Source organism: Urocampus carinirostris, chromosome 11 (genome assembly GCF_059441175.1).
Source record: "Urocampus carinirostris isolate Australia breed hairy pipefish chromosome 11, RoL_Ucar_1.0, whole genome shotgun sequence".
Taxonomy (NCBI): Eukaryota; Metazoa; Chordata; class Actinopteri; order Syngnathiformes; family Syngnathidae; genus Urocampus; species Urocampus carinirostris.
Window position 1 is genome coordinate 4,938,574 of NC_142359.1, and position 27,969 is coordinate 4,966,542.

General features: G+C 43.6%; 1 protein-coding gene across 3 annotated transcripts in view; it reads left to right on the forward strand.

The window, feature by feature from the left end:
• The first annotated feature begins 726 nt into the window (after positions 1–726).
• Positions 727–27,969, forward strand: part of lmo3 (LIM domain only 3) — a 101,467-nt gene continuing 74,224 nt past the window's right edge. For 2 of the 3 annotated variants that reach the window (XM_088347344.1, XM_088347345.1), the window contains exons 1-2: positions 3,280–3,505; positions 20,813–21,026. In XM_088347344.1, the coding sequence (XP_088203470.1) occupies positions 3,481–3,505; positions 20,813–21,026 (239 nt within the window). In that variant the 5' untranslated portion in view covers positions 3,280–3,480. Of the gene's footprint in view, positions 1,181–3,279; positions 3,506–20,812; positions 21,027–27,969 lie in introns of those variants that run through there. The other variant, XM_088347346.1, reaches the window with a different exon arrangement.

Sequence of the window (27,969 nt, forward strand, 5' to 3'; positions counted from 1 at the left end):
TTGGGTTGTACTCAAACTGAAGCTATAAAAGCGTTGTTATGTCTGGAGTTCTCCGAGTTTCTTTGGGATGACGAAATAAAGAGCTCCCCCTCATGGCAAGCCCCGGTGTACTTTATTAAATCACGTAAGTAGACTTAAAAGATTATCGAACCTACATTTTCTCCTACATTAAACCATTTTCTACCTTTTTTGGGTAGACTGGAGCATCAGTCTCCCTGAAAATCTTCATCACACGGAAAGTGTCTGACACCAGCTTCTCCCTGGTGATTTCTTCTTTAAGCATGGCGGCTAATTAGACGGGCGGTAGGAGTGGCACTGATTGGCATTACAAAAAGGGAAGGAAAAAAAAATCCTCCCTCTCAAAAGTTACCATCAGAGGAATTATTTAAGATAAAAGACATTATGGAAGTCTCCCTTGACAGATATTATCGTTACAACCCTTTATGGGAAGATTCTTTTTTTTTAACTTGTGTCACTCAAACTGACTCCCACTGGACTTTTTGGGGGGGGGGGGGGGTGCTGAGTGAGTGAGCACTGTCAGTCGGAGTTGGTCTACAAAAGGTTAGCACATCTGACTGTCAATAGTCAAGTCTTGGGGGTGGGCGGGAGGAGAAACCGGAGGTGAGGAAGGGGTAGGAGGAGAAGGAGGAGAAGGAGGATAGGGGTGTGCAGCTCGCTTGGAGAGAAAGAGATACTTTGATATTTCGGAATGTAAGGAGGGTGAACGTGGAGAACTGGAGGTTGGGGATCTAATTACCGGGCCATAATTGGGGGCTGGGGAATTGGGTTGCCGTCCTCTCAACTCGCTGCAGATCAATTATGTTAAGAGAACATCTGTAAGTAGAGCTTAATGAGGTCCATTAGAGCAACATGCGCTGCCTTCCCTAACGGTGCTTGTCAGCTTCTTGGATGAGCTGGAGTGCGCACATGCAGGCTGCTGACTGGGGACCTGGTGGAGGGGCTTAAATAGGAGAGCGCCGACTCTACTCCCAAGCAAAGCCGCAGACGCACGCGGGAGAGCGCCAGACCGGAGAGAACCGGAGAAGTCAGCGGGGGAGACGGGAGGGACTTTTTTTTTTACGCAGAAGTCCGGGAAGAGCGCGCGTTGGAAAGTGAGAAAAAGTTGGGACGACGCTCACGAAATTCTTTGCATTTTGCGCGTCGACGTCTTCACATCAAGGTAAGGAACGTAGTCTAATTTGTAGGGATAAGTATTGCGCGTAAAATGCGCAAATATCAGAGTCGGGATTCTCCAGAAAGTGATGCGCGTAAAATGCGCAAATGTCAGAGTCGGGATTCTCCAGAAAGTGATGCGCGTAAAATGCGCTTGGATCATCTTCTAAATCCTCTAGAACGGGATGCGCGTAAAAGACAACCCGATCATACTATAAATTCTACCCAAACTGAAAAATACTATCATTTCCCCCCCATCCATTCTGCAGTGGCTGAATAATTTGCGGGGGGTGGGAGGGCACCGGTTGGCGGTGGCGCACGGCAAATTGCATGATTACCAAGATAGAGCCGCCTTGAAATAATTCAATCCATGACAAAACCTAATTACGGCCAGGTAATACCCCTGTCAGCTTTAATGCATCTCATCACTCATAATGGCGCGCGCGGAGAGCGTTTTATGACCCATCTCATTACGTTCCCAAGCTCCAATCTGAGCGCCGATTTCCAAGACACTATAACTTTGACGTGTGAAGTTATTTTTAAACGAGGTTTTCATTAAAACCGGATGAAATTGGCGTCAAATGGCCAGGATTCCCAATCGAAAGTCGACAAGACGTCAATCTCACCCCGTTCTTTACAAGCGCGGCACATTTATCGACGCTCCCGGGGAAGTTGCCAGGACGTTTAATAGAGCGTGGAAACATCGAGGGAAAATAAGGGGAGGAATGAAAAAGTGGCAGGGCGCTAAATGGAACAAGGGGATATCTCAAGGTAGCATCTTTTGCTCATCTTTGTCAAGTCACATTTTTTTGTACGGCTCTTTACGCCATAGAATTTCGCATACGCTCCAAACTTTTGATGCTAGCCCATTAAAAAATTAATATGCACTTGAACTGATATTGTTAAGATCTTACACATGTATCATTTGTTCACAATGATATTAAATATATTGTATCACTTTGCTGAATAGGCAGGCACCCTAAAAAATGAGCAGAATGGATGGAAATTCTTGTCGGTTGTGATCCATTATATGCATGCATAGGGGCGTTGTTTTTGCTCACAATTAATTTGCGAGGAAAAATTTTGCTGAATGACTTATCAGGAGCGATCACTAGTAGACAAAAAGTAAATTAAGGGTTGGGGGTTGCAATGATGAGTGACTATTTAAGCCAGGCTAGCTAAAGTCACGCCTGGAGGCAGTTATGCCCCGTGATCCAATTTTTATTGGCCGATGGTCTCTGTTTAAAAATTGAAAATACGTTGCCCGACAGTAATGATGACCGTAATGTAAAATAAATCCATCCATCCATCAATTATCTGCATCGCTTATCCTCAGTAGGGTCGCGGGGGTGCTGGAGCCCATCCCAGCCAGTCGCAGGGCACACATTCACACCTAGCGACAATTTCGACCCGTCAATTAACCTGAAACGCATGTTTTTGGAATGTGGGAGGAAACTGGAGTGCCCGGAGGAAACCCACCCAAGCACGGGGAGAACATGCAAACTCCACACAGGAAGGCTCAATCTCATCACCTCAGAATTGTGCCGCACACGCGCTAACCACTGCGTCGCTGTGCTGCCCATGTAAAATAAATGTCTACCCCCAAAAAAGCACACCATTTTACCAGATGATGGCCGTAGCTCCTTTGGCCACCTTGCTCTTTTAACTTCTGACATGGCGACTAGCTATTTTCAAATAATATATCAAGAGACACTGCCGGACGAAACATGCTGACGACAAAAATCTAACTGGAAAAGAACGCTGTGAAAAGGTGAAGCAACTCGAAGCTGTTTCACGACACCGTTGCAAATGAAAATTCTACAAAGGCGAGCGACGAGGTCGCAATCACTGCAAACCTTTTAGGGAGGGTGAAATATTGCCTGGCTGATTAGTCTGCTCTCACACATATTTAGCTTACCAATTAGCAAAAGTTTGCACACCCCTGTTTTAGGCTGTCCACGCGAGACGCGCGGAGAAGCATCTCTTTAGTCGCGCTGTCACTCCCCCTTACCAGCTCTCTCTCACCACCTCTCTCGCTCTCTATCTCTCTTCCCTCTCTCTCTCCCTCTCACACACACACATGCTCTCACACACAGCTCCACACCCGCGCGCAAGCACCACGCTCGACGACATTTTCCTTCATTCGGTGCGTTTCACCCATCGGAACCTCATTTCTTCGGGCTGGATTTCCCTCCGCTCGTTGCGTGAGTGTGCGTAAAACCCGAGAGTGCGTGTTTGTGTGCGCGTACACAACAAAGCGAGCTTCTCCATCGGACCGGGTTGCATGCTGCTGAAGCTGCTCAACAAATGCAGAAAAGGGAGAAAAGTTTCGGTAAGGGAGCTCTTGTTTTCTGTGTTTTTCTCCGTGCAAAGCGTCACTCTATCAGCAGTGACCATCGCGCTGCTATGGCAACAGTAATTAAAGTGATTGGGTGAAATGTCAGCAAATAGAGGGAGGTTTGGGTGGGAGAGGGGCTGACTCGTCTTCTCCATCCGGCGATGATGCATGTGACCGCGGGGGGACGCGCGGAGAACCCGCTAGAAGGAGGATACGAGCCAGCAAGCAAATAAAACAGATATTAAAGCGAAGGGCAGCTGTGCCATAGAACACCCCACACATGCGCGCTTAATGGGGGGAAATGACGCTTTTGTTCACGCGCCCCTCTACCCTCCTTCTCCCGGTAATCGGAAGAGCCAAGTGGCCGAATTCCTGCCATGCGTCTCCCCTTCTTTTTCTCCTTGATTGCAGCGGGGGGATTGCAACCCCCTCGTTTCTTTCTTGGTAATGAGAAGCGCCGACTTTGTAGTGTTAACGAGGCTGCAGGACGGATCAGTGAGGACCGGGAGGAACCAAAACAGGGGGGGCGGATAGGCTCGCTCGCGTAAATTCCAAATCCTGCCAATTAACAAATCATCAGGCGCAACTCGAGCGAACAAATGAGATGAGCTGGTCGGTGCCATGCGAGTCTGCACACGCTTTTCCCACCCGCAACGCACAACTCGGGGGGGGGGATGACGAACGGGGGTCGAAAGTTAGACAATAAACTGCAAATGCACTATTGTGCACGTTGAAAGAAAACCGGAATCGTCCTTGAGAACGGTTTTACTCTCTAAAGGCCAAAATTGCTTATTTATTTCCGTAGTCCCCCCCAAAAAATAGCTTTGCTCACATCACTATTGTCCCTGGTGTAACAGAGTTGAAATTTGATTGTTTTGAATGTTTTTTTGAATTCTCACAAAATCTGTGTTTTCGTTGTATTACCGTTAATATTCCGGTACCTCATTCAGTTGTTAAGTCATGGGCGTCTGCGACTGTCTTTTCCGTTTGGCACTTTGTGGGCTTCATGGCTTGCCGTAGTTTAAGTGAATTTGTAAGCGCTGAAGATAATTGCAGTCGTGAACAGATGCCCCTGACTTTTGTATTGTTTTGTTTACTAAACCCAGAGACTGTGAAACCTTGTGTCGTGCACGAAAGAGGGTCGCTACACTAGTATTTGTTTTTATTTAATATCATGGAGAATGGTTGTGTTTTATACATAAAAATAGAGTACATCATAAAATGTCCTGCTTTCAAACGTCACACATCAGACACATACAAACTAAAGTATCTAAAAAGTATCTAAAAGCATATCGATAATTAATAAAGCCAAAATTCCTTTTAAACTATAATGCATTGTATGTATTATGTTGTTCTCTAGTTCAGCCGTACTTAACATCTCCAAAAAGTGTGCAATTAGAACCATACACAGGGCAGGATATCGGGATCACACTCATATTTTATTCCTGCAGTCCAAATTATTAAAATTTTCACTTCAACCACTGCTATTTAGGGTCAACAAAAACATAGTGCCAGAAAACATCCAAAAATTATTTATTCGGAAAAGGGAAATTATAACTTCAGGGGTTGTAGTAAATTCATAATCCCAAAGGTGAGAACCACCAGGAAAAGTATGTGTGTGTCTGTGTGTGGAGTCAAACTTTGAAACAATTTTCAAGACTATTCACTTGTTCAAATTTAAATACAAAAAAACATTACTGGCGGAAGACAGAGATGAAGAAAATGGGTGATACGAGAGATTGGGAATAGTGAGTCTAGAACTATGGTTAACTTTGTGTTATTGTTGCTATAGTCATATCATGACTGTTATTATTAATATTATTACTATTGCTGTTATTATCATTGGTGTATTTAATAGGGAAGATGAAGGTTTAGAGAACCCCTTTTCGAACATCTTATGTAACATTATTTTGTTGTTGAGTTCTTGTTTTTCTTCTGTTTTTATTTTAATGTTCGAAATAAAGTTTTCATTCATTCATTCAAAAGGTTGGCAAATATGCTGAAAAAAAAGACACTAAACTGCGAATCTTAGTTCTCCTAAACCGGTGTCAGTCTCTAAATGTGCACCCATTTTCAAGGTACACCAACCCCAAAGACATAATATACCATCGTTCTCAAAATAATAATTAATATTCCGGAGTCGGACTGTGTTTCACACTTCAAATTAAGTGTACTATATACAATAAAAATAAATACATAATAAAATAAAATAAAAATAACAATAAAATAAGGCAGCACGGCGGCGCAGTGGTTAGCGCTTGTGCGGCACAGTTCATGTCATGGGAACCTGTCGTGGGTTCAAATCCAGCTCCAGACTTCCTGTGCGGAGTTTGTATGTTCTCCCCGTGCTTGCGTGGGTTTCCTCCCACGTTCCAAAAACATGCATTTCAGGTGAATTGGCCGGTCCAAATTGTCCCTAGGTGTGAATGAGCGAATGAGTTGTCTGTCCCTGTGTGCCCTGCGATTGGCTGGCAACCCGTTCAGGGTGTCCCCTGCCCACTGCCCGGAGATGGCTGGGATGGGCTCCAGCCCCCCTGCGACCCTAATGAGGATAAGCGGTACGGCTGATGAGATGAGATGAAAAATAAAATACAAATATAATATAATATAATATATAATAATATAATATATATATAATAATATCTTTAAAAATAAAAAATAAAATACAATAAATTCGAAAAGATTGGCATGCATGCTGAAAGTTGGACGCTAAACTACAAATGCAGAATTGCACACGTTGGGGAAAAACTGGAATTGTTTTTGAGAGCTTAACTTAACTGGTGTCAGTCGGTTAAAAGCCCGCATTAGCAGTTTATTTCAGAGGAAACAAACCACAGAGACATCATTTAATTAAAATAGCTTACAACCGCTTGGTCATTGAGATTCTCTAAGAAACTATAAAATATGACAATAGCATACTCAGAAAATCAACCGCTTTGCATGTAAGACGACCGCGTTTCTTCGCTAAAAAAACCCAGTTTTTTATATTTTGACAGCAGAAAATAGCGTAGTAATGTAGCAAAATGATCTGCATTTATATAGCAAGACTTCCCAAAGCGCTTTACAGTGTGCTTCACATTTCCCAATAGCGGCCGTGCAGCCATGTAAGGCGCTAACCTGCTTATTGGGGGTATTAGGGGTTCAGTGTCTTACCCAAGGACACTTCGACATGCAACACGGAGGAGCCGGGATTCGAACTGCGATTTATTGATCCCAAGACGAGCGCTCTACCTCCTGAGCCACTGCTCTTTATTATTAATCTTTATTATTATGAAGTGAGACGAAAATATTTGTAAACCACTCCAACGATCTCATCAGATTTCCATTCCAGCAATTGTTTGCCCCTCCCGGTTTTAAACATGTACATGTTTTATTTTTAGATTTAATATTGTGGGGACGAATTGTGTTTCTCATAGAGTATATACAATAATTAACTGCTTTTTAATGTCGAAACGTCGGTATCTATGATACCATTGGCTCATTTTCCTTGCTTGTCTCCCCTTAAAAACACCTGATAAATTAATCTTGATTTAAGACTATTATTTCAGTCTAGGGGTCTTTTATTTTGAAGGAGACTGAGTCCCTGAATGTGAATAAACCACTCCAACGATTGCATTTTTGGTCAAAGTTTGCCACTTCGGGTTTTAAACAAGCACAGGTTATTGTTTTTTTAAATATTCTGCAAAGTAATTGTGTCTCACACAGTAAAATCAACCATTTTTTGGGCTGAAAGTTAGACATTTAACTGTAAATGTACAATTGTACAAGATGAAGAAAAGGGAATTGTCTTTGAGGGTTTAAGTAAACGGGTGTTTTAGATGTTTCGGCATTGCTGGAGATGGGGACTCAATATTAGTGGGGACGCATCCCCCTCCGTCTCAGCAAAACTACAGTCTCAGGGACAAAAATCTGTACTTGATTTCAGGGACCACTGACCCCAAAAATCGCTTGATTATTCACATTCTCAAGGAAACTCGAAAATATAAACAATATTATCTTCACCAATACAACCGTTTTACATGTGTGACTATTGCTTTTCTCCAATTTAAAATGGCTGCCAGTTTCAAGAAAATAATCCACTGTTTTTTTTTTAATTTAAGCAACAAAAACAACGAAAATTAGACTGGCTGCTTTATTTCAAAGCGAGAGTCTTTGTGGGAGAATAAACCACTCCAATATCCATTTTGGTAAAAGTTTGCCACTTGGGGTTTTAACCAAGCACATGTCTCATCTCATCTCATTAGCCGTACCGCTTATCCTCATTAGGGTCGCGGGGGGGCTGGAGCCCATCCCAGCCATCTTCGGGCAGTGGGCAGGGGACACCCTGAACTGGTTGCCAGCCAATCGCAGGGCACACGGGGACAGACAACTCGTTCGCTCATTCACCCCTAGGGACAATTTGGACCGGCCAATTCACCTGAAATGCATGTTTTTGGAATGTGGGAGGAAACCGGAGTGCCCGGAGGAAACCCACGTAAGCACGGGGAGAACATACAAACTCCGCACAGAAAGTTTGGAGCTGGATTTGAACCCACGACAGGTTCCCATGACATGAACTGTGCCGCACAAGCGCTAACCACTGCTCCGCTGTGCTGCCCCCAAGCAATACAGTACCTGATAAAATCTATCTCATTTTAACATCAAAAGTGTCATGAACCAGAACAGGATCAGGACCCAAATGCGTGACGTTCTCACACAAGGCTTTTATTTTACGGGAAATGGGGAGTTACGCACGTTAGGCAACGGCCTGGCGTGGAAAGACAGGAAGCCAGAGACCGACGAGATTGATACCAGTTACCCGAGCAGATATCGGACAGATGGGGTCGACACCGGACAGGACGGGACAGACAGGATTGATGTTGAAACAGGATATCGAAATCAAACAGGACAAAAAAATGGGAACAATACCGGACAGGAAATACCAACAGGGAACAGGACAGAGTCAGAAAGACGTGGGGTCTTGCAGGGCAGAGGTTTGTTGACGGACTGACAAAGGAAAAATGAGAACGCTGAACTTAAACAGAAGGAAAGACAATCTGTCAACAAGCTGCTAATTGGGCGCCATGGCAACCGTGAAAAAACGCTGAAAGTAAGACACCCAACTGCAAATGAACCATCAATTTTCCTTCTTAGCATGAAAATGAGTCCGCGATCCACCAGTTGAGAAACACTACTCTCGGAAACTCGAACATGTAAACAGTAGGCGGAACATAAATGAAAACCAATGTTGCATTGTGGGATATTTCTACTTCCTCTTTGTTGTAAGGAAACCATGAACAAGCTCAGTAACTTCCCGAGAGTCTAGAATGATCTTGGTTTTTGGTAGGGACATAGCGCTTCTTTTTTAAGTGATATAAATTGGTAGGGAAGAAACAGTGATTTCTCATTGGTGGGGACACGTCCCCTCCATTCATGCCAAGACTACGCCCTTGGTACTAACATGGTAATAACTCAGCAACAACATTATTATTCTAATAGCCGATTACTCACAGACTATTTAAACAATTAGCCGAATAATTGTATAATGACTAATTTCTTATTAAATTAAGCATATTTTGATTTCATGATGTGGAAAATAAGAATAAACACAAGATAAATGAATAATTTTATTATTTTATTATTCATATTTTATTCAAGATACTGGAAATTTGTATTAAAAAATTCAATACGAATCTAAAATCAATTAGGCGCAGTGCTAAACATAAATCCATAAATAAACCTCTGTCCATTTTTATGGACAGGCAGCTGAGTGAACAAAAATTATCCCTGTAAACCAAAAGCAGGCTCATTAGCAGCAGTTGAACAGTAAATAAACAAATATCCATTAGCATTCAATTTTCAATATTTCTGTCAGGCACAGTCTGGAATAACTCTCAAGCTCTTTAGTCAAATCGAAATAAAAACGTATTAAATGTACAATAATGTCGTCAAAACGGTATGGGCTCAAATGTTACTCATATCTGACCGAGGCGAGTCAGACTCCATTTGTCTCCTACATGCTCTTCAAATGTTCGTGCGACACCGATCTACCGCCATGATGTACTAGGTCTGTAGGGGAAAATGCAGGTTCGATAATCTTTTAAGTCTTCTCTTACGTGATTTAATCAAGTACACGGAGGCTTGCCTTGAGGGGGAGCTCTTTATTTCGTCATCCCAAAGAACTCAGAGACTTTTAGACATAACAATGCTTTTATAGCTTCAGTTTGAGTACAACCCAAAAGGCGGCCCTAGTCCTCAGTAACAACAAGGAAGATGCTGTCGTACCCTTACTAGGACATGTTGTTCGCCTCAGTTTGCTCAGAGAGTCCTCGAAGGTCCCAAGGACCTTCCCGAAATGATGTCAACATTCTGTCACACTGTAAGCAAGTCTTTCTACATTTCTTTCTAAATGTATGCAACTCTATTCTACAAATGCAAGTCTATTTTCCACAACATATCCCCCCTTTGGGAGTTTATAACTCCCACTTTGAATGGAAATTAAAATTGAAAAATCAATACAGGGTAGTGGTAAAATATCTTGCCCTTTTAAGGCTGCCAAGGACCTTCCCGAAATGATGTCAACATTCTCTCACAACTGTAAGCAAGTCTTTCTACATTTCTAAATGTATGCAACTCTATTCTACAAATGCAAGTCTATTTTCCACAACAGGTCTGCTTTGCAAACTTCGCAAGTAGTTTTTTTATAGACCGTATCTGTCATGAAACGGGCCGGGAAGCAGGAAGTCGGAATTCATACGCGTAGACGATCTGTCACTTTAATTAGGAAATAAAAGTTGTCCAACACACAAACGGACCAAAAACAAAACAAAACAGGTTTAAAGGCAATCCAAATTACAAACTAGGCATATTCAGATCAAACAGGCATGAACAGGTCTTCAACAAGGTAAGGCAATGGTCTGGCAACGGGCAGTCCCAAAAGGAGGGTTTAAGTACTCCAAAAGCAATCAGTCCAATGCGTCTCAGCCGGTGTCAAGGGGCGGGGCCAGCTGGGCGCCATGACAACCTTCTCTCTCAACTTGAGAAGTTTTGGTGTGCGTACTTGTTGTCGCCACCATTGAATCTGTATGCTACCGCTCGAGACAGAGACAGTATTGTGCGTAAGCAGAGATTATATGTCATGATTACCGATGTGATGCACCTGTGCCCGTTCCTTTGGCGGCAACTGCCTCGGACTCCGATTGGCTCCCTGTCACTATTTAAACCCACGTCTATCTGTTACCTGTTGTCAGTCCGTCTGCGAACCTCAGTGTACTCTAGGCAAGCTTTTTTTTTACCCTGACTCCCACCTGTTTTGCTCCCCTCTGTCCCCCGGCTTGGACCCGTTTTTTGATCCTGACCACGTCTATTCTCCCGTCCCGGCTTTCGACCTCTTTTTTGTCTTCTCCTTTCCTGGCTTCCGACTAGCTTCCGATCACAACCACATTTTTTGCTCTCCTGTCCCGGCTACTGACCCGTTTTTTCCATTCCCGACACCGCCATCGCTCGCCACGGAAGTCCCACTTCCGAGCGACCAGCTTCCCGTGCCCAGCGATCACCGGGTCTTGGGTGCAACCCTTTCCTTTCTTCCAATAAAACTGAGAGAAACGTAACGCAAGTGGGTCCTGTCTCCGTTCTGGTCCTGACATTATAATTGTGTACAGAGGCCTCACTCTGTTGGAAAAACAATAGTCGACAACAAACTCCATTCTCCACTTATACTATCAATGATTTTCGTCTATAACATCAACTAGTTGTTGCAGCCCTAATTTAAAAACAAACATCGACTCAAAGGAATTTAATACTAGAGTATAAAAAAAGCAAAATATGATTTGTAACTTAACTCAGGACTAGTTCATGCTTTTGGACAAAGACCAAACAGGGGAGGGGAGAGGGGGTACGCCACTCCTCAGGGAATAGTGAGAGAATACTAATTCCACACAGTGCCCCCCCCCCCCCCCCCCCCCCCCACTTCTTTAAGTCCCACAGTGGACCAACAAAAGCTCTTTCCAGTCAGCTCAGGCCAAACAATGCAGACGGGCTGCAAAGCTTCTCTTCTGTGGCCACACCCCTTTAAATACAGAGGAGGTCAGCGCATTTAAAAACAGGACCCCCCCTCAAAAAGTATCCAAAAAAGTAGTGAGAGGAATTCGGGCTCTTTTTAGAGGAGCGTCTCTTTTGGCTCGGCTCACTAACAGAGACCGACTCTTTTGGGTTTTAAACAGCTCTTGAGATTGTTTTGGTGACGCTGGTCATTTTGTTCTTTGATGGAAAAAAAGGTAATATATATTCTACTATCTCTGCCAGACACATACAAACTAAGGTATCTAAAAACATTTAAATAATTAATAAAGCCAATTTCATTTTAAACTATAATGAATTGTATTTATTATATTGTTCTCTTGCCATACTTAACATATTGTGCAGAAGTTGTCACGAGACCGAAACAGATCGGAGGCAGGAGGCAGGAAGGGTGAACTCATTTGCGTTAACGATCAGTTACTTTTATTAAGCAAATAAAAGTCGTCCAACACTCAGGGACAAAAACAAAAACAGGCTTACAGGCAAACAGGAACTCAGACTAGGAATACTCACAAAACAGGCTTTTACTCAGAACGGGCAAGTACAGGTTTCCTCAAGTCAAACAGAACAGAATAACGCAAAGTAATGCAATGAACCCGCAACCGGCGATCCCCAAAACCCGCCCTTAAGAAGCACACACGCAAATTAGAAAATCTGCTACAGCCGGTGCCGAGGGGGCGGGGCCAGCCGGTCGCCACGGCGACCATGCTGGACATGACAGAAGTCTGGGGCAATAATTACAAAAGCTCACCACAGCCCCTTTTTATCCTCCAAAAATAAGAACTATACAAAGGGTAGGATATCGGGATCATACTCATATTTTATTCCTGCAGTCCAAATTCTTAAAATTGGATGATTTAGTAAAATTTTTTACTGCAAAAATGCTATTTAAGGTCAACAAAAACATAGTGCCAGAAAACGTCCAAAATGTATTTACACAGAAAGAGGGAAATTATAACTTAAGGGGCTGTAGTAAATTCATAATACCAAAGGTGAGAACCACCAGGAAAAGTATGTGTGTGTCTGTGTGCGGGGTCAATTTACAAGACGAGATCAAACAATGTCCAACTATTCATTTGTTCAAATATAAATACAAAAAAAACATTACTGGCGGAATACAGAGATGAAGAAAATGGGGTATGAGTGATACGAGAAATTGGAAATAGTGCGTTTAAAACTATGGTTATCTTTGTTGTTATTGTTGCTATTGTTATATCATAACTGTTATTATCAATATTATTACTATTGTTGTTATTATCATTGGTCTATTTAATAGGGAAGATGAAGGAGTAGGGAAAATCAGCATCTGATTCTTACTACCCCTTTTCGAACATCGTATGCAACATTATTTTGTTATTGAGTCATTGCTTTTGTCCTGTTTTTATTTTATTTTATAATGTTCGAAATTACAGTTTGTCAGTACGGTGGAATAGTGGGTCCTCAAGTCAGACCCGTTGAGAACCAACGATCGAACGTACGGCATTAAGGCCGAATGTTTGCCATGAAAAAGCAGTAAATATTTTTGAGTGTTTGTTTAATACCCGAAGTGGCAAATTTTTACCAAAAACGTAAATCTAATCCGATCAATGAAGTAGTACAGACTAAGATACTAGACTAAGATACTAGTTGTCATGATTACCGATGGGAATCACCTGTGCCCGCTCATTTGATTGGCTCCCCGTCACTATTTGAACGCAATCATGTCTGTCCCCTGTTGTCAGTCCGCCTGCTAACCTCAGTTAACACTAGGCAAGCCTTATTTGACCCTGACTCACGCCTGTCCTGTTTTTTGCTCCTGTTTGTCTCCCGCTACGACCTGCTTTGATCCCGACCACGTTTGCTCTCCTGTCCCAGCTTACAACTTGTTTTTTATCTCAACCACGTCTGCTCCCCATCCCGGCTTACAACTTGTTTCTGAACCGAACCACGTTTTTGCTCTCCTGTCCCGACTACTGGCCCGTTTTTCCGTTCCCGACACCACCATCGCCTACTACGGAAGATCCACTTCCGTATTCTGATCACAATCCGATTGTGAGGGCACCGGATCGTGGGCGTTGCCCTTTCTCTTTCTTCCAATAAAAACTTGTGAGAAACGTTACGCGATTGGGTCCTGTTTCCATTCTGGTACTGACATTAGTCTCCAGCAGGCCAGTTTTGAGGTTGCTCAAACACTCCCTAAAAATTATAGCATATTTAAATCTCTCTTTACCTTAATGAAGGACAAGTTAGGCTGAAATATGATGAAAAACGCTAGATAATAAAAAAAAAGTACAACAAAACAAAACTGTGAATAGAAATACTCCACTGCCTTGAAATGGTTCAGTCCATTTGATTCCTCGCACCCCCAAATAATATTTCTGCAGTAGTATTTATATAGTAGAATTTTGTAAAATATCTGGAGTAGTACTGGAGTATTTTAGTATTTTCATAGTATTTCTGTAGTTCTAATCTTGTAGTATTACTGTAGTTTTTTTGTAGTCTTTTAACAGTTGTATTATTGTGGTATTTCCAGAAAGAATATTTGTAGTATATCTGTAGTATTTCTGTATTATCATTTTTTCGTGTTATTTCTGTAGTATGTATTTCTAGAGTCAGATGTTTGTAGTATTTCTGTTATTTTTATAATATTGCTTCATATTATTTTTTTAAGTATTTTGTAGTATTTTTACAGTACATTTATTGTCGTAGTATTTTTTTGTAGTATCACTGTATTTGTATTTTGATCGTAATATTTCTGAAGAAGTATTTTTGTATTATTTCTGTCGTAATATTTATGTAGCAGTCTTTTTGTACTATAGTGTAACTGCAGTGGTATTTTTGGAGTATTTCTGTGGAAGTACTTTGAAGTATTTCCATACTTATGTCTTTGTAGTATTTCTTTAGTAGTTTTGTATATATGTGCATTTTATTGTAATATCTCTGTAATATTATCTTTGTATCCTAGTTTTATTGTAGTAGTATTTTTTTTTATTCTTATCAGAATAAAGGCGAAAAAAATACGTTAGGTTCCCGTTTTTAAGCTTTAAATTTGATATTAAAAAAAATTAATACTGTAGTCATTCTGTAGTATTCTTGTCGGACAACGGGGATAAAAATGGCACCAAAAAAAGTGGGTGGAAGCAGTACTTGCCCAAGACACATGAAATGGGATCCAAAAACAACGTTAACTATATACAATTATATATATAGATATTCATTGAATTTTGACCATATTCGTTTGTCGGACTGCATGTAGAAGTTGTAGTTTGCACGCTCAAGCTCTAAACTTCAAATCACCCTTGGTCTTTAGTGAATTTTGTTGTTGTTTGAATTTAAAAAAGCCGCAAGAGTATGTCAGCAGTCGTCTATGGCGTAAATCGGCAGTATTAGCAGGTATGCACAAAAAAAGCGCTAAAAACTTGCAAAATTCTCAATCAACCATTCGGCTTTCCTTTGGTTACGCCATGACACGGAGTAGGATTTACGAGCCCCGGATAAACATCGCTTTAATATTTCTTATTTGCCTGCCTCAGCAATATTTCTCAATCTCATTCTCCAGCAACTGAAGGAAATCTCGCTTCGCTCTCCTGTCAGCAGGATGCCGCTTCTGTTCTTTTTTTTTTTAATGATTTTATTTTTTGACATTTTTTGAAAGACGACACTCGCTCCGATTTGTCTTTGTATGTTTATCGTCGGCGGCGACGGGTTGTGCGTAAATAGCATCGGAACGGCGTGGTATTGATGTTTCCCCGTCTGTCTTCTTTTTTTGCTTTGCCCTCGATCAGACGGCAAAAAAACTTCAAGATGCAGTTAGGGAGAAAATAGAAACACTTTTTGTCATTTGGTGAAATATGACAGCTCTACCGGGCTCTTGATAAATGTGATCTGTTTATGAACAAAAACAGCGCAGAGGGGAAAAAACAACAAGGGGTTTAGTTAGGAAATTACAGGACACAATATCTGTTATTAATATGATACCGAGCTAAACCACCAAAGAAGGAACGTGACTACAAGGGACGTGTAATTGAATGGTTAATTCAAGTCAAGTGTCAGGACAAGAACGGAAACAGGACCCGATTACGTTAAGTTTACTACTGTTATTAATATGATACCGAGCTAAACCACCAAAGAAGGAACGTGACCACAAGGGACGTGTAATTGAATGGTTATTTCAAGTTAAGTGTCAGGACCAGAACGGAAACAGGACCCGATTACGTTACGTTTACTAGTGTTAATAATATGATACCGAGCTAAACCACCAAAGAACGTGACCACAAGGGACGTGTAATTGAATGGTTAATTCAAGTCAAGTGTCAGGACCAGAACGGAAACAGGACCCAATTATGTTACGTTTACGCCTGTTATTAATATGATACCGAGCTAAACCACCAAAGAAGGAACGTGACCACAAGGGAGGTGTAATTCAATGGTGAATTCAAGTCAAGTGTCAGGACAAGAACGGAAACAGAACCCGATTACGTTACGTTTACTACTGTTATTAATATGATACCGAGCTAAACCACCAAAGAAGGAACGTGACCACAAGGGACGTGTAATTGAATGGTTAATTCAAGTCAAGTGTCAGGACAAGAACGGAAACAGAACCCGATTACGTTACGTTTACTACTGTTATTAATATGATACCGAGCTAAACCACCAAAGAAGGAACGTGACCACAAGGGACGTGTAATTGAATGGTTAATTCAAGTCAAGTGTCAGGACAACAACGGAAACAGGACCCGATTACGTTACGTTTACTACTGTTATTAATATGATACCGAGCTAAACCACCAAAGAACGTGACCACAAGGGACGTGTAATTGAATGGTTAATTCAAGTCAAGTGTCAGGACCAGAACGGAAACAGGACCCGATTACGTTACGTTTACTAGTGTTAATAATATGATACCGCGCTAAACCACCAAAGAAGGAACGTGACTACAAGGGACGTGTAATTGAATGGTTAATTCAAGTCAAGTGTCAGGACCAGAACGGAAACAGGACCCAATTATGTTACGTTTACGCCTGTTATTAATATGATACCGAGCTAAACCACCAAAGAAGGAACGTGACTACAAGGGACGTGTAATTGAATGGTTAATTCAAGTCAAGTGTCAGGACAAGAACGGAAACAGGACCCAATTACGTTACGTTTACTACAGTTATTAATATGATACCGAGCTAAACCACCAAAGAAGGAACGTGACCACAAGGGACGTGTAATTGAATGGTTAATTCAAGTCAAGTGTCAGGACAAGAATGGAAACAGGACCCGATTATGTTACGTTTACTACTGTTATTAATATGATACCGAGCTAAACCACCAAAGAAGGAACGTGACCACAAGGAACGTGTAATTGAATGGTTAATTCAAGTCAAGTGTCAGGACAAGAACGGAAACAGGACCCGATTACGTTACGTTTACTAGTGTTAATAATATGATACCGCGCTAAACCACCAAAGAAGGAACGTGACTACAAGGGACGTGTAATTGAATGGTTAATTCAAGTCAAGTGTCAGGACAAGAACGGAAACAGGACCCGATTACGTTACGTTTACTACTGTTAATAATATGATACCGAGCTAAACCACCAAAGAAGGAACGTGACCACAAGGGACGTGTAATTGAATGGTTAATTCAAGTCAAGTGTCAGGACAAGAACGGAAACAGGACCCGATTACGTTACGTTTACTACTGTTATTAATATGACACCGAGCTAAACCACCAAAGAACGTGACCATAAGGGACGTGTAATTGAATGGTGAATTCACGTCAAGTGTCAGGACAAGAACGGAAACAGGACCCAATTACGTTACGTTTACTACTGTTAATAATATGATACCGAGCTAAACCACCAAAGAAGGAACGTGACCACAAGGAACGTGTAATTGAATGGTTAATTCAAGTCAAGTGTCAGGACAAGAATGGAAACAGGACCCGATTACGTTACGTTTACTACTGTTATTAATATGATACCGAGCTAAACCACCAAAGAAGGAACGTGACCACAAGGAACGTGTAATTGAATGGTTAATTCAAGTCAAGTGTCAGGACAAGAACGGAAACAGGACCCAATTACGTTACGTTTACTACTGTTAATAATATGATACCGAGCTAAACCACCAAAGAAGGAACGTGACCACAAGGGACGTGTAATTGAATGATTAATTCAAGTCAAGTGTCAGGACAAGAACGGAAACAGGACCCGATTACGTTACGTTTACTAGTGTTAATAATATGATACCGCGCTAAACCACCAAAGAAGGAACGTGACTACAAGGGACGTGTAATTGAATGGTTAATTCAAGTCAAGTGTCAGGACAAGAACGGAAACAGGACCCGATTACGTTACGTTTACTACTGTTATTAATATGATACCGAGCTAAACCACCAAAGAAGGAACGTGACCACAAGGGACGTGTAATTGAATGGTTAATTCAAGTCAAGTGTCAGGACAAGAACGGAAACAGGACCCAATTACGTTACGTTTACTACTGTTAATAATATGATACCGAGCTAAACCACCAAAGAAGGAACGTGACCACAAGGGACGTGTAATTGAATGATTAATTCAAGTCAAGTGTCAGGACAAGAATGGAAACAGGACCCGATTACGTTACGTTTACTACTGTTGATAATATGATACCGAGCTAAACCACCAAAGAAGGAACGTGACCACAAGGGACGTGTAATTGAATGGTTAATTCGAGTCAAGTGTCAGGACCAGAACGGAAACAGGACCCGATTACGTTACGTTTACTACTGTTATTAATATGATGCCGAGCTAAACCACCAAAGAAGCAACGTGACCACAAGGGACGTGTAATTGAATGGTTAATTCGAGTCAAGTGTCAGGACCAGAACGGAAACAGGACCCAATTACGTTACGTTTACTACTGTTATCAATATGATACCGAGCTAAACCACCAAAGAACGTGACCACAAGGGACGTGTAATTGAATGGTTAATTCAAGTCAAGTGTCAGGACAAGAACAGAAACAGGACCCGATTACGTTACGTTTACTACTGTTATTAATATGATACCGAGCTAAACCACCAAAGAAGGAACGTGACCACAAGGGACGTGTAATTGAATGGTTAATTCAAGTCAAGTGTCAGGACCAGAACGGAAACAGGACCCAATTGCGTGACGTTTCTCACAAGTTTGATTAAAGGAAGAAGGAAAGGCTGCGCCCACGATCTTGGATCTCTTTCTTGGATCGTGGATCTTCCGTGGCGAGCGATGGCAGTGTCGGGAACAGAAAAACGGGTCAGTAGCCAGGACAGGAGAGCAAGGCGTGGTCAGGTTCGGAAAAGAGTCGTAAGCCAGGAAAGGACAGTAGACGTGGTCGGGGACAAAAACAGGTCGAAAGCCGGGACGTGAGAGTAGATGTTACGTTTCTCTCAGTTTTATTGGGAAGAAAAGGAAAGGATTGCACCCACGATCCGGTGATCGCTGGTCGCGGGAAGCAGGTCGCTCTTAACGCGGAAGTGGGACTCCCGTGGCGAGCGATGGCGTTTCGGGAACGGAAAAAACGAGTCAGTAGCCAGGAAGGGAGAGCAAAAACGAGGTCAGGATCAGCCACAAGTTGAAAGCCAGGAGAGGAGAGTAGACTTGGTCAGGATCAAAAACGGGTCGTAGCTGGGGGACAGATGGGAGCCAAAAAACAGGTGGGAGTCAGGGTTGAAAAAGGCTTGCCTAGTGTTAACTGAGGTTCGCAGACGGACTGACACAAGGGGACAGATAGGAGTGGGTTTAAATAGGGACGGGGAGCCAATCAGAGTCCAGTGATTAACATTGGTAATCATGACATCAAGTAGCATTTATTTTTGACTACCTCAATCATAAAGACTGCAAAAACCACAATTACACATTCCCCCGATCTCAAAATGGCACGGTGAAAACTGCAAAAGTACATTACAATGAATTGAGAAGAATATGCCAATGAGTGCATAAACTTTACATCTGTCTGGACTATTACTATATAAAATTTTCCCAACATGTGTTTGTTTATTATCCAAACCAAAGGGTGATCGTTTTTTAAAACATGTCAATATTAAATCTATGAATACTGTATCTCCAGAATTGTCATGAACCGGAACAGGAGGAGAACCCAAATGCGTGACGTTTCTCACACAAGCTTTTATTTTACGGGAACTGGGGCAGTCATGCACGTTAGCCCAAACGCCAGTGATTCGGCAATTGTTGGGCAGAAGACGTAAGGCGGCAGTCTGGCGTGGAATGACAGGAAGCCAGAGGCCGACGAGATCGATACCAATTGCATGAGCAGATATCGGACGGATGGGGTCGATACCAGGATGGTACAGACAGGATTGATATCATAACGGGATATCGAAATTAAACAGGACAAACTAGACGGGAACGAAACTGGAGATCCACATTAAACAGGACAATATAGACCGGAACAACACCGGACAGGAAATACAAGCAGGAAACCGGACAGAGTCAAAACCCACTTCTTAGTGGCGCAGAGGTTCGTTGACGGACTGACAAATGGTATCTGAGAGCACTGAGCTTAAATAGAAGGGAAGTCTATCTGTCAATGAGCCGCAGCTGGCGCCACACGGGCGGGGTCAAACAGTGCCAAGAATGATCTTTTGGGTGAAAAAAATCATTTTGTTTATCCTCCTGAGAAAAAAATGATTTTTTTTCTTGATTTTTTTTAAAATTATTATATTATATCATATCATATTGTATCGTATTATATTGAGTAGTATTGACACCTGGTATTTGCACTGATTGCTTGAGGCAATGCTCTTACTAATTTCTCATATAAGTCTCACCGGAGTATAAGTCTCACCCCCGACCGAGCCATGAAAAAAAATGCGACTCCCATCCATCCTCTATCTGCACCGCTTATCTTCAGTAGGGTCGCTGGGGTGCTGGAGCCCATCCCAGCTATCCCAGTGGGCAGGGGACACTCTGAACTGGTTGCCGGCCAGTCGCGAGGTACACAGGGATAAACAACTCACTCACTTAATCGAACCTGGGGACAAATACCTGGGTGCCCGGAGTAAACCTACACAAGCACAGGGAGACTATGCAAACTTCGCACAGGAGGGCTGGTAGCTGAATTTTAACCCATGAACTCAGAACAGTTTCTGCGCTAACCACTGCTCTGCCGTGCCGCCCACCTGCGACTTATACTCCAGAATGAAATGTAATGAAATGCGAGATGATAGAATGTGAATCCTGTACCAATTCGGTGATTTTGGCTTGCCCGATTTGCTTGCTTCCCCCAGGTATACAAATGCTTTCCGTCCAGCCGGACACGAAGCCAAAAGGCTGTGCCGGCTGCAACCGGAAGATCAAGGACCGATACCTCCTGAAGGCCCTGGACAAGTACTGGCACGAAGACTGCCTTAAGTGTGCATGCTGCGATTGCAGGCTGGGCGAGGTGGGCTCCACGCTCTACACCAAAGCCAACCTCATCCTCTGCCGGAGAGACTATCTACGGTAAGCAGTTTTTTCACGAAATCTGACGACGAGCGGATGTTAGTTTTGTCAAGGACCAGGAACGGAGACGGGAACCAGAGCTTTCGTTTTACTCAGTTTTCAATCGAGAAAGAGAACAGTACTTGCATCCACGATCCGGTGATCGCTGGTCGCGGGAAGCAAGTCGCTGTCGTACTCAGTTTGTGATCCGAACACGGAAGTGGATCTTCCGTGGCGAGCGATGACGATGTCGAGAACGGAAAAGCGGGTCAGTAGCCGGGACTGGGAGAGCAAGGCGTGGTCGGGGTCGGAAGCGAGTCGTTAGCCAGGAAAAGAGTAGACGTGGTCGGGGACAAAAAGCGGTCGAAAACCGGGACAGGTGAGTAGATGTTACGTTTCTCTCAGTTTTATTGGGAAGAAAGGAAAGGATTGCACCCACCATCCGGTGATCGCTGGTTGCGGGAAGCAGGTCGCTCTTAAGGCAGAAGTGGGACTCCCGTGAGCGATGCCGTGTCGGGAATGGAAAAAACGGGTCAGTAGCCGGAACAGTACTTGCATCCATGATCCGGTGATCGTCGGTGAGGGGGAGCAGATAGCAGGAACGCGGAAATGGTATTCCGTGTCGAGCGAGGGCAGTCGTTGGCAGCCAGAAAAACAGGTCGATGGCCGGGGCAGAGGAGCAAAAACAGAATCGGGTCCAGAAAAAGGTCGGCAACAGGTATCAGGCAGGAAACAGGGCAGGATAGTGTCGGAGAGTACAAAAGCTTGCCTAGCTGAGAGCAGAGGTTCGCAGACGGTCTGACTGGTTCATTTCGGAAGACGGGGGAGTTTAATAAGAGTCCAACAGCCAATCAGGTCCTGTGGCTGTTGGCCCCCCCGAATCAGTAATCATGACAGTTTTTACTGAGTTGGTGGGTTAAGTCAAGTCAAGTCACATTTATTTGTATAGCCCTTAATCACAAAATGTCTCAAAGGACTGGACAGGCCAAAGTTATGTCTCCTGATCAGAAACTGATAAATATGTGGTCCTCATTTTCCTTCACCGGATGTAGTTTCACTGAGGCCAGTGCGTAGTTTCCAAGGAAAACCAAAGAGGACTGAGAATGAAATTAGCAAAGGTAGATTGTAAGCCACAGACACTATCTGAATAGACTGAATAGGGACCATTTTCCTGCATCATGATTGGTGCTGGTGTGGTGGTAGAGCTGTTCATACAAAATTTAACCTCATCATATTCAAAAAAGGTGTAGGGTCCAACAAAGCCTGCCCAACCAACTTCCTTAGCCGATAGGCCCCGGGCAAGCCAATACCACCCATGGCAGCAGCACCGACCTAAATTCGCCCTATGCTGTCTCAGTCGGATTATAATTCATGCGTTTGTTATCTCCCGTCTCGATTACTGTAACGCACTACTCTCCGGTCTCCCAAAGTCCAAAATCAAGAGCCTTGAGCTGGTACAAAATCCTTTTTTTAACTGAGACAAGAAAGTTTGATCACATGACCCCGATTTTAGCTAACCTGCATTGGCTCCCTGTTCACTTAAGATGTTATTTTAAGATTCTGTCGGTAGTATACCAAATCATGCATGGACTTGCTCCCTCACATTTTCAGATTTAATTTCCCCCTATGTTCCGGTCAGGAGCCTTCGCTCTGAAAATTCTGGTCGACTAGTGATCCCAAGAGCCAAGAAGAAATCCGCAGGTTCGAGAGCCTTCGCTATTCGGGAAATGTTTAAATCTAAGGTTAAAACACACTTCTATTCTATAGCATATGAATAACCTAGATTTCATGTTGACAATATCAGTGTATTATTTGCCCTCATGGAGGTTTTAGATCAGGGGTGTCATAATAGTCTGTAGTTTGCACTAGTCTTTGATCTGTGCAGCCCTTTGAGACTCTTTGTGATTAAAGGCGTCACTGTCAGGAGGACCAGAACAGAGCAGGAGCAGAGCGTTCGTACAATTCTTTTATTTGGGGAGGTGTAAAGGGTTAGCGGGAGACGCGATGACCGTCGAACGTCAGCAGCAACGCCGTGAAGACAACTTCGGAACACGTAGCCAATCGTAGCGTGGGACGGAAGCAGGTCGAGTTTACCGGGACTGGAGAGAAGATCGTAGCGTGGGACGGAAGCAGGTCGGATCGGAGGCAGGCAGAATCAGGTAAACAAGTCAAGATGGCACAGGTCAATCAGGAGAGTCAAACGGGGTACAAAAGTAATCCTCAGACGAAGAGGTCTCGGCGTAGCGTGCTTAAAAAGGGAACATAAACCAATCAGGAAGCGCATTCCAGCGCGCCAGATGATTACCCCAGGTGGCTCCACTTAGGTAATCATGACAGTCACAAATAAACATGACTTGACTTGACTTGACCTACCGGAGAACCGACCAGCTACGCAGAACGAAAATTTCAGATCGGGAGTGTAAGATCTTACCTCTATTACCAACTTAGAATAATTTCATCTCATCTCATCTCATCTCATTAGCTGCACCGCTTATCCTCAGTAGGGTCGCGGGGGTGCTGGAGCCCATCCCAGCAATCATCGGGCAGTGGGCAGGGGACACCCTGAACGGTTTGCCAGCCAATCGCAGGGCACACGGGGACAGACAACTCGCTCGCTCATTCACACCTAGGGACAATTTGGACCGGCCAATCCACCTGAAATGCATGTCTTTGGAATGTGGGAGGAAACCGGAGTGCCCGGAGGAACCCACGCAAGCACGGGGAGAACATACAAACTCCGCACAGGAAGTCCGGTAGCTGGATTTGAACCCACACAGGAGGTTCCCAAGACCTTAGAACTGTGCCGCACACGCGATAACCACTGCCCTGTCCCTTTTATCGCTCATCTCATCTCATCAGCTGTACCGCTTATCCACAGTAGGGTCGCGGGGGGACTGGAGCCCATCCCAGCAATCATCGGGCAGTGGGCAGGGGACACCCTGGACTGGTTGCCAGCCAATCGCAGGGCACACGGGGACAGACAACTCGCTCGCTCATTCACACCTAGGGACAATTTGGACCGGCCAATCCACCTGAAATGCATGTCTTTGGAATGTGGGAGGAAACCGGAGTGCCAAGCACGGGGAGAACATACAAACTCCGCACAGGAAGTCCGGTAGCTGGATTCGAACCCACACAGGAGGTTCCCAAGACCTTAGAACTGTGCCGCACATGCGCTAACCACTGCATGTTAACTAATCGGTTGGTGGATTGGGTTATGAGCCCACTGTATTGGGGAATGTAGACGGGGCAACACAAAATAAAGTCAGTCTCCGTCACCCAAGCAATCGATGACGGCAAACATCCCTCTGGGGGACGTGACATCGACTCAAGCCAACCATGCCTCCGAATGAAATGATTTACGTTATCTGGACTGACGACAGATTCATGAACCCCCGCGACTCGTAAAATGTGCTTTCTGTTTATTATTTGGACTTGTGTTTATCTCGCACGTGTCAGCCCGGGGTTAGAAGTCAGATGATGGTTTAAGGGGGAAGGCTGGGAAAACAAATTTCAGACCCCTGTTGTGATTTTCGGTGGACCCAAACGCAGGAAGCTAGGGTAGGTGCTCGAAAATGATCATATTTAATCACTAAAATCCTCAACAAAGTCAACAAATGGCTTAAAAGAACACCAGAAAACAAAAAACAAACCTCATAAATCATGATGCAGCTGGGTGATAGCGATATTCCATTATATGCACTGCTTATCGTCAGTAGGGTCACGGGAGCCCATCCCAGCTATGTTCGGGCAGTGGGCAGGGGACACCCTGAACCGGTGTTCCCTCTAAACTGCGCGCGTGCGCAATTGCGAAGAAAATCTAGCCAGCGCACAAAAATCAGGGCTCAAAATTACTACTTAAGAAGTGACTCAAGTCAAAGTTCCAGTGCATGAAGGTCAAAATACACGGGTTCCCCTGAAGTTGTGTCCTAAATGCGGTATTTTGAAGTCGAGTCGAAGTAGAACGAAGTTGAGGAAAGTTAGTAGAGTTGGTCAGGAATCGGCTTCTTCGGCTCGGCTCACTTAAAGGAACCGGCTCTTTCGGGTCCTAAACGGCTCTTCGGGTTGTTTTTGCTTCTTTAATCCCAACATGACCAAATATTATGTAAAATGATGCACAAAATGACTTAAAGGAAGGGGGGAATAGAACAAAAAAGAAAAAAATACCAAAATGATAAAGTTGTGAAAAGCTGAGAGAAAAAGAAACAAAAGGAAGAGAAAAAAAGAAGGAAAAATGTAGAAAAAAGCCAGAAAAAAAGAAAAGAAAGAAATGTAGGAAAAAAGTAAATAGAGAACAAAAAGAAAAAAAGTAACAGCTCGGAAAAAATAAACACGATGAGATTTTTTTTAAAGGAAAAAAAAAAAAAACTAGGAAAAAAACACTGTTTTCGAAATAAATGAATGAAAACTTTATTCGAACATTGAAATAAAAACAGAACAAAAACAATAACTCAACAACAAAATAATTTGAAATAATATGTTCGAAAAGGGGTAGTCAGAAGCAGATGCTTATTATATTCTACACCACAGGTGTCAAACAGGCGGCCCGCGGGCCAGATCAGGCCCGCTAAAGGATTGAATCCGGCCCGAGAGACGACACTCAGAGAAGCGCAAGAGAAAAACAAGCAGCAGGTTGAAATATGTCAACTTGGTGTTGCCAAAGCCAGGTGCCTCAAACAAAGGCACTGTACTTGTATTTCTTTCTTTCTCTTTTTCTCTCTCTCTCTTTCTCCTTTTTTCACTGTGCCGCACACGCGCTAACCACTGTGCCGCCGTGCTGCCACCTTGGTCGCCATTTCCATGCCAATTTATCCAGTTTTATGGTTAGCGCATGTGCGGCACAGTTCATGTCTTGGGAACCTCCTGCGTGGGTTCAAAATCAAGCTCCAGACTTCCTGTGCGGAGTTTGTATGTTCTCCCCGTGCTTGCGTGGGTTTCCTCCGGGCACTCCGGTTTCCTCCCACATTCCAAAAACATGCATTTCAGGTGAATTGGCCGGTCCAAATTGTCCCTAGGTGTGAATGACCGAGTTGTCTGTCCCTGTGTGTCCTGCGATTGGCTGGCAACCAGTTCAGGGTGTCCCCTGCCCACTGCCCGATGATTGCTGGGATGGGCTCCAGCACCCCCGCGACCCTACTGAGGATAAGCGGTGTAGCTAATGAGATGAGATATATATATATTATATATATACCACAGCCATATCCCCCCCTGGCTAGAGTCATTCCCGACTCTTTTGGGAGATTGATTTAGAGGAGGGGATTCCCAGCCCCCTCGCTCATTGTGATATTGCTGTTGGAACGTGCTCCGTCCAAAATGTCCTTATTTCAAAGCCATAAGGCACCCCAACAATTCCATTTTTATCTCAGGACACGCGTGCTCCTGTTCTGTTTAGCGAGTCGGTACGTTATTAAGCCTGACATATCACGGGTTAATAGAATCCAACCGGGGTCTAAAACCGGCAGAGGAGTAATAATCCCTGTAAAATGAAAAGAAAGAAACAGCGGGAATAATACTTAAGGCTCCAGTGAGTCCCCCCCCCCCCCCCCCCCCCCCGGTACGATTGAATACGGCGTCGAATGCAAAGAAAATGACAGGTATTATCTCCTCCGGCTCGATTCCCGCGGCCATAAACGATCCTTTTTTGCGGGCTGATATCGGGTAATGGCGCTACTGTTGTTTATGCTAATGGGCTTTATTTTCATGCTAACCGCTAACGCGCTACAGAGGTTAGGACGGCCCCCCTGCATCGGTTACAAACTATTAGGACAGGGGTGTCAAACTCATTTTAACTCGGGGGCCACACGATATTCTGTCGGGGGCCGGACGAGTAGATCAAAGAGAAAGAAAACAAGATAAAGAAATAAGAGAAAGAAGGAGGGAAGAGGAGAGAGGGGGCGGGACAAAGAAAGAAAAAGACAGAGAGGGAGAGAGCGTGAGAAACAAAAGATAAAAAGTCGTGAGAGAGGGGGAAGAGAAAGGGAGAGGAAGAAAGAAATCCAAAGAGAAATAGAAAGACGGAAGGAGAGAAAAGAGAAAAGAAAGCGCGGAGGGTATGAAGAGAGAGAGAGAAAAGAGATAAAAGGAAAAAAGGAAGTTAGAGCAAAAGAGGTTAAAAGACACAGAGAGAGAAAGAGACAAAGAGCAACAAAAAAAGAGAAAAATATGAAGAAAAGAAATAGGAAAAGAAAGAAAGAAATGAGAAAGAAAAAGGAAGACAAAGAAAGGCATAAAAAAGACAGGCAGACAGGCAGATGTAGAAAAAACAAAGAAAGAAATAAAAAAAGAAAGTAAGGGAAAAGCAAAGTGAGACAAACAGTAAAAGAGAAAAAAGAGTGATAGAAAGAGAGAGGGAGGGAAAAAGGAAAAGAGAGAGACAGCGAAAGAGACAGAGACAGAGTGGGAGAAAATGGGTGGAAAAGAAAGAGAGAGAGAGAAATAAACACAAGTACAGTGTCTTTGTGAGTGGCGCCTGGCTTTGGCAACATCAAGTTTCCATATTACGACCTGCAGCTTGTTTTTCTCTTGTGCTTCTCTGAGTGTTGTCTCGCGGGCCGGATTCCATCCCTTAGCGGGCCGGATTCGGCCCGCGGGCAGCCTGTTTGACGCCTGTGTTATAGGAGCTCAGGGGCCACAGGGGTAAAAATGCACTCTTGCAAGGGCCCGACGAGTTCATGAGAGAGAAAGAGGGAGCGAGAGTAAGAGAGAGAGAGAGGGGGGGGGGGGGGTGCAGAGAAAGAAATAGAGAGGAAGAGTGAGTGAGAGAGTGGGTAGAATGGGACAAGAGGGAGAAAGAAAAGAAAAAGAGTGAAAGAGAGTTAGAGAGTGAGAGAGTGAGAAAGAGAGTGAGACGGGGGTATAGAGAGAGAGAGACAGTGAGGAAGAACGATTGAGAGAGAGTGAAAGATAGAAATAGAGAGGAAGCGAGGGGGCAAAAGAGAAAATGAGAGAAAAATAGAGTGAAGCG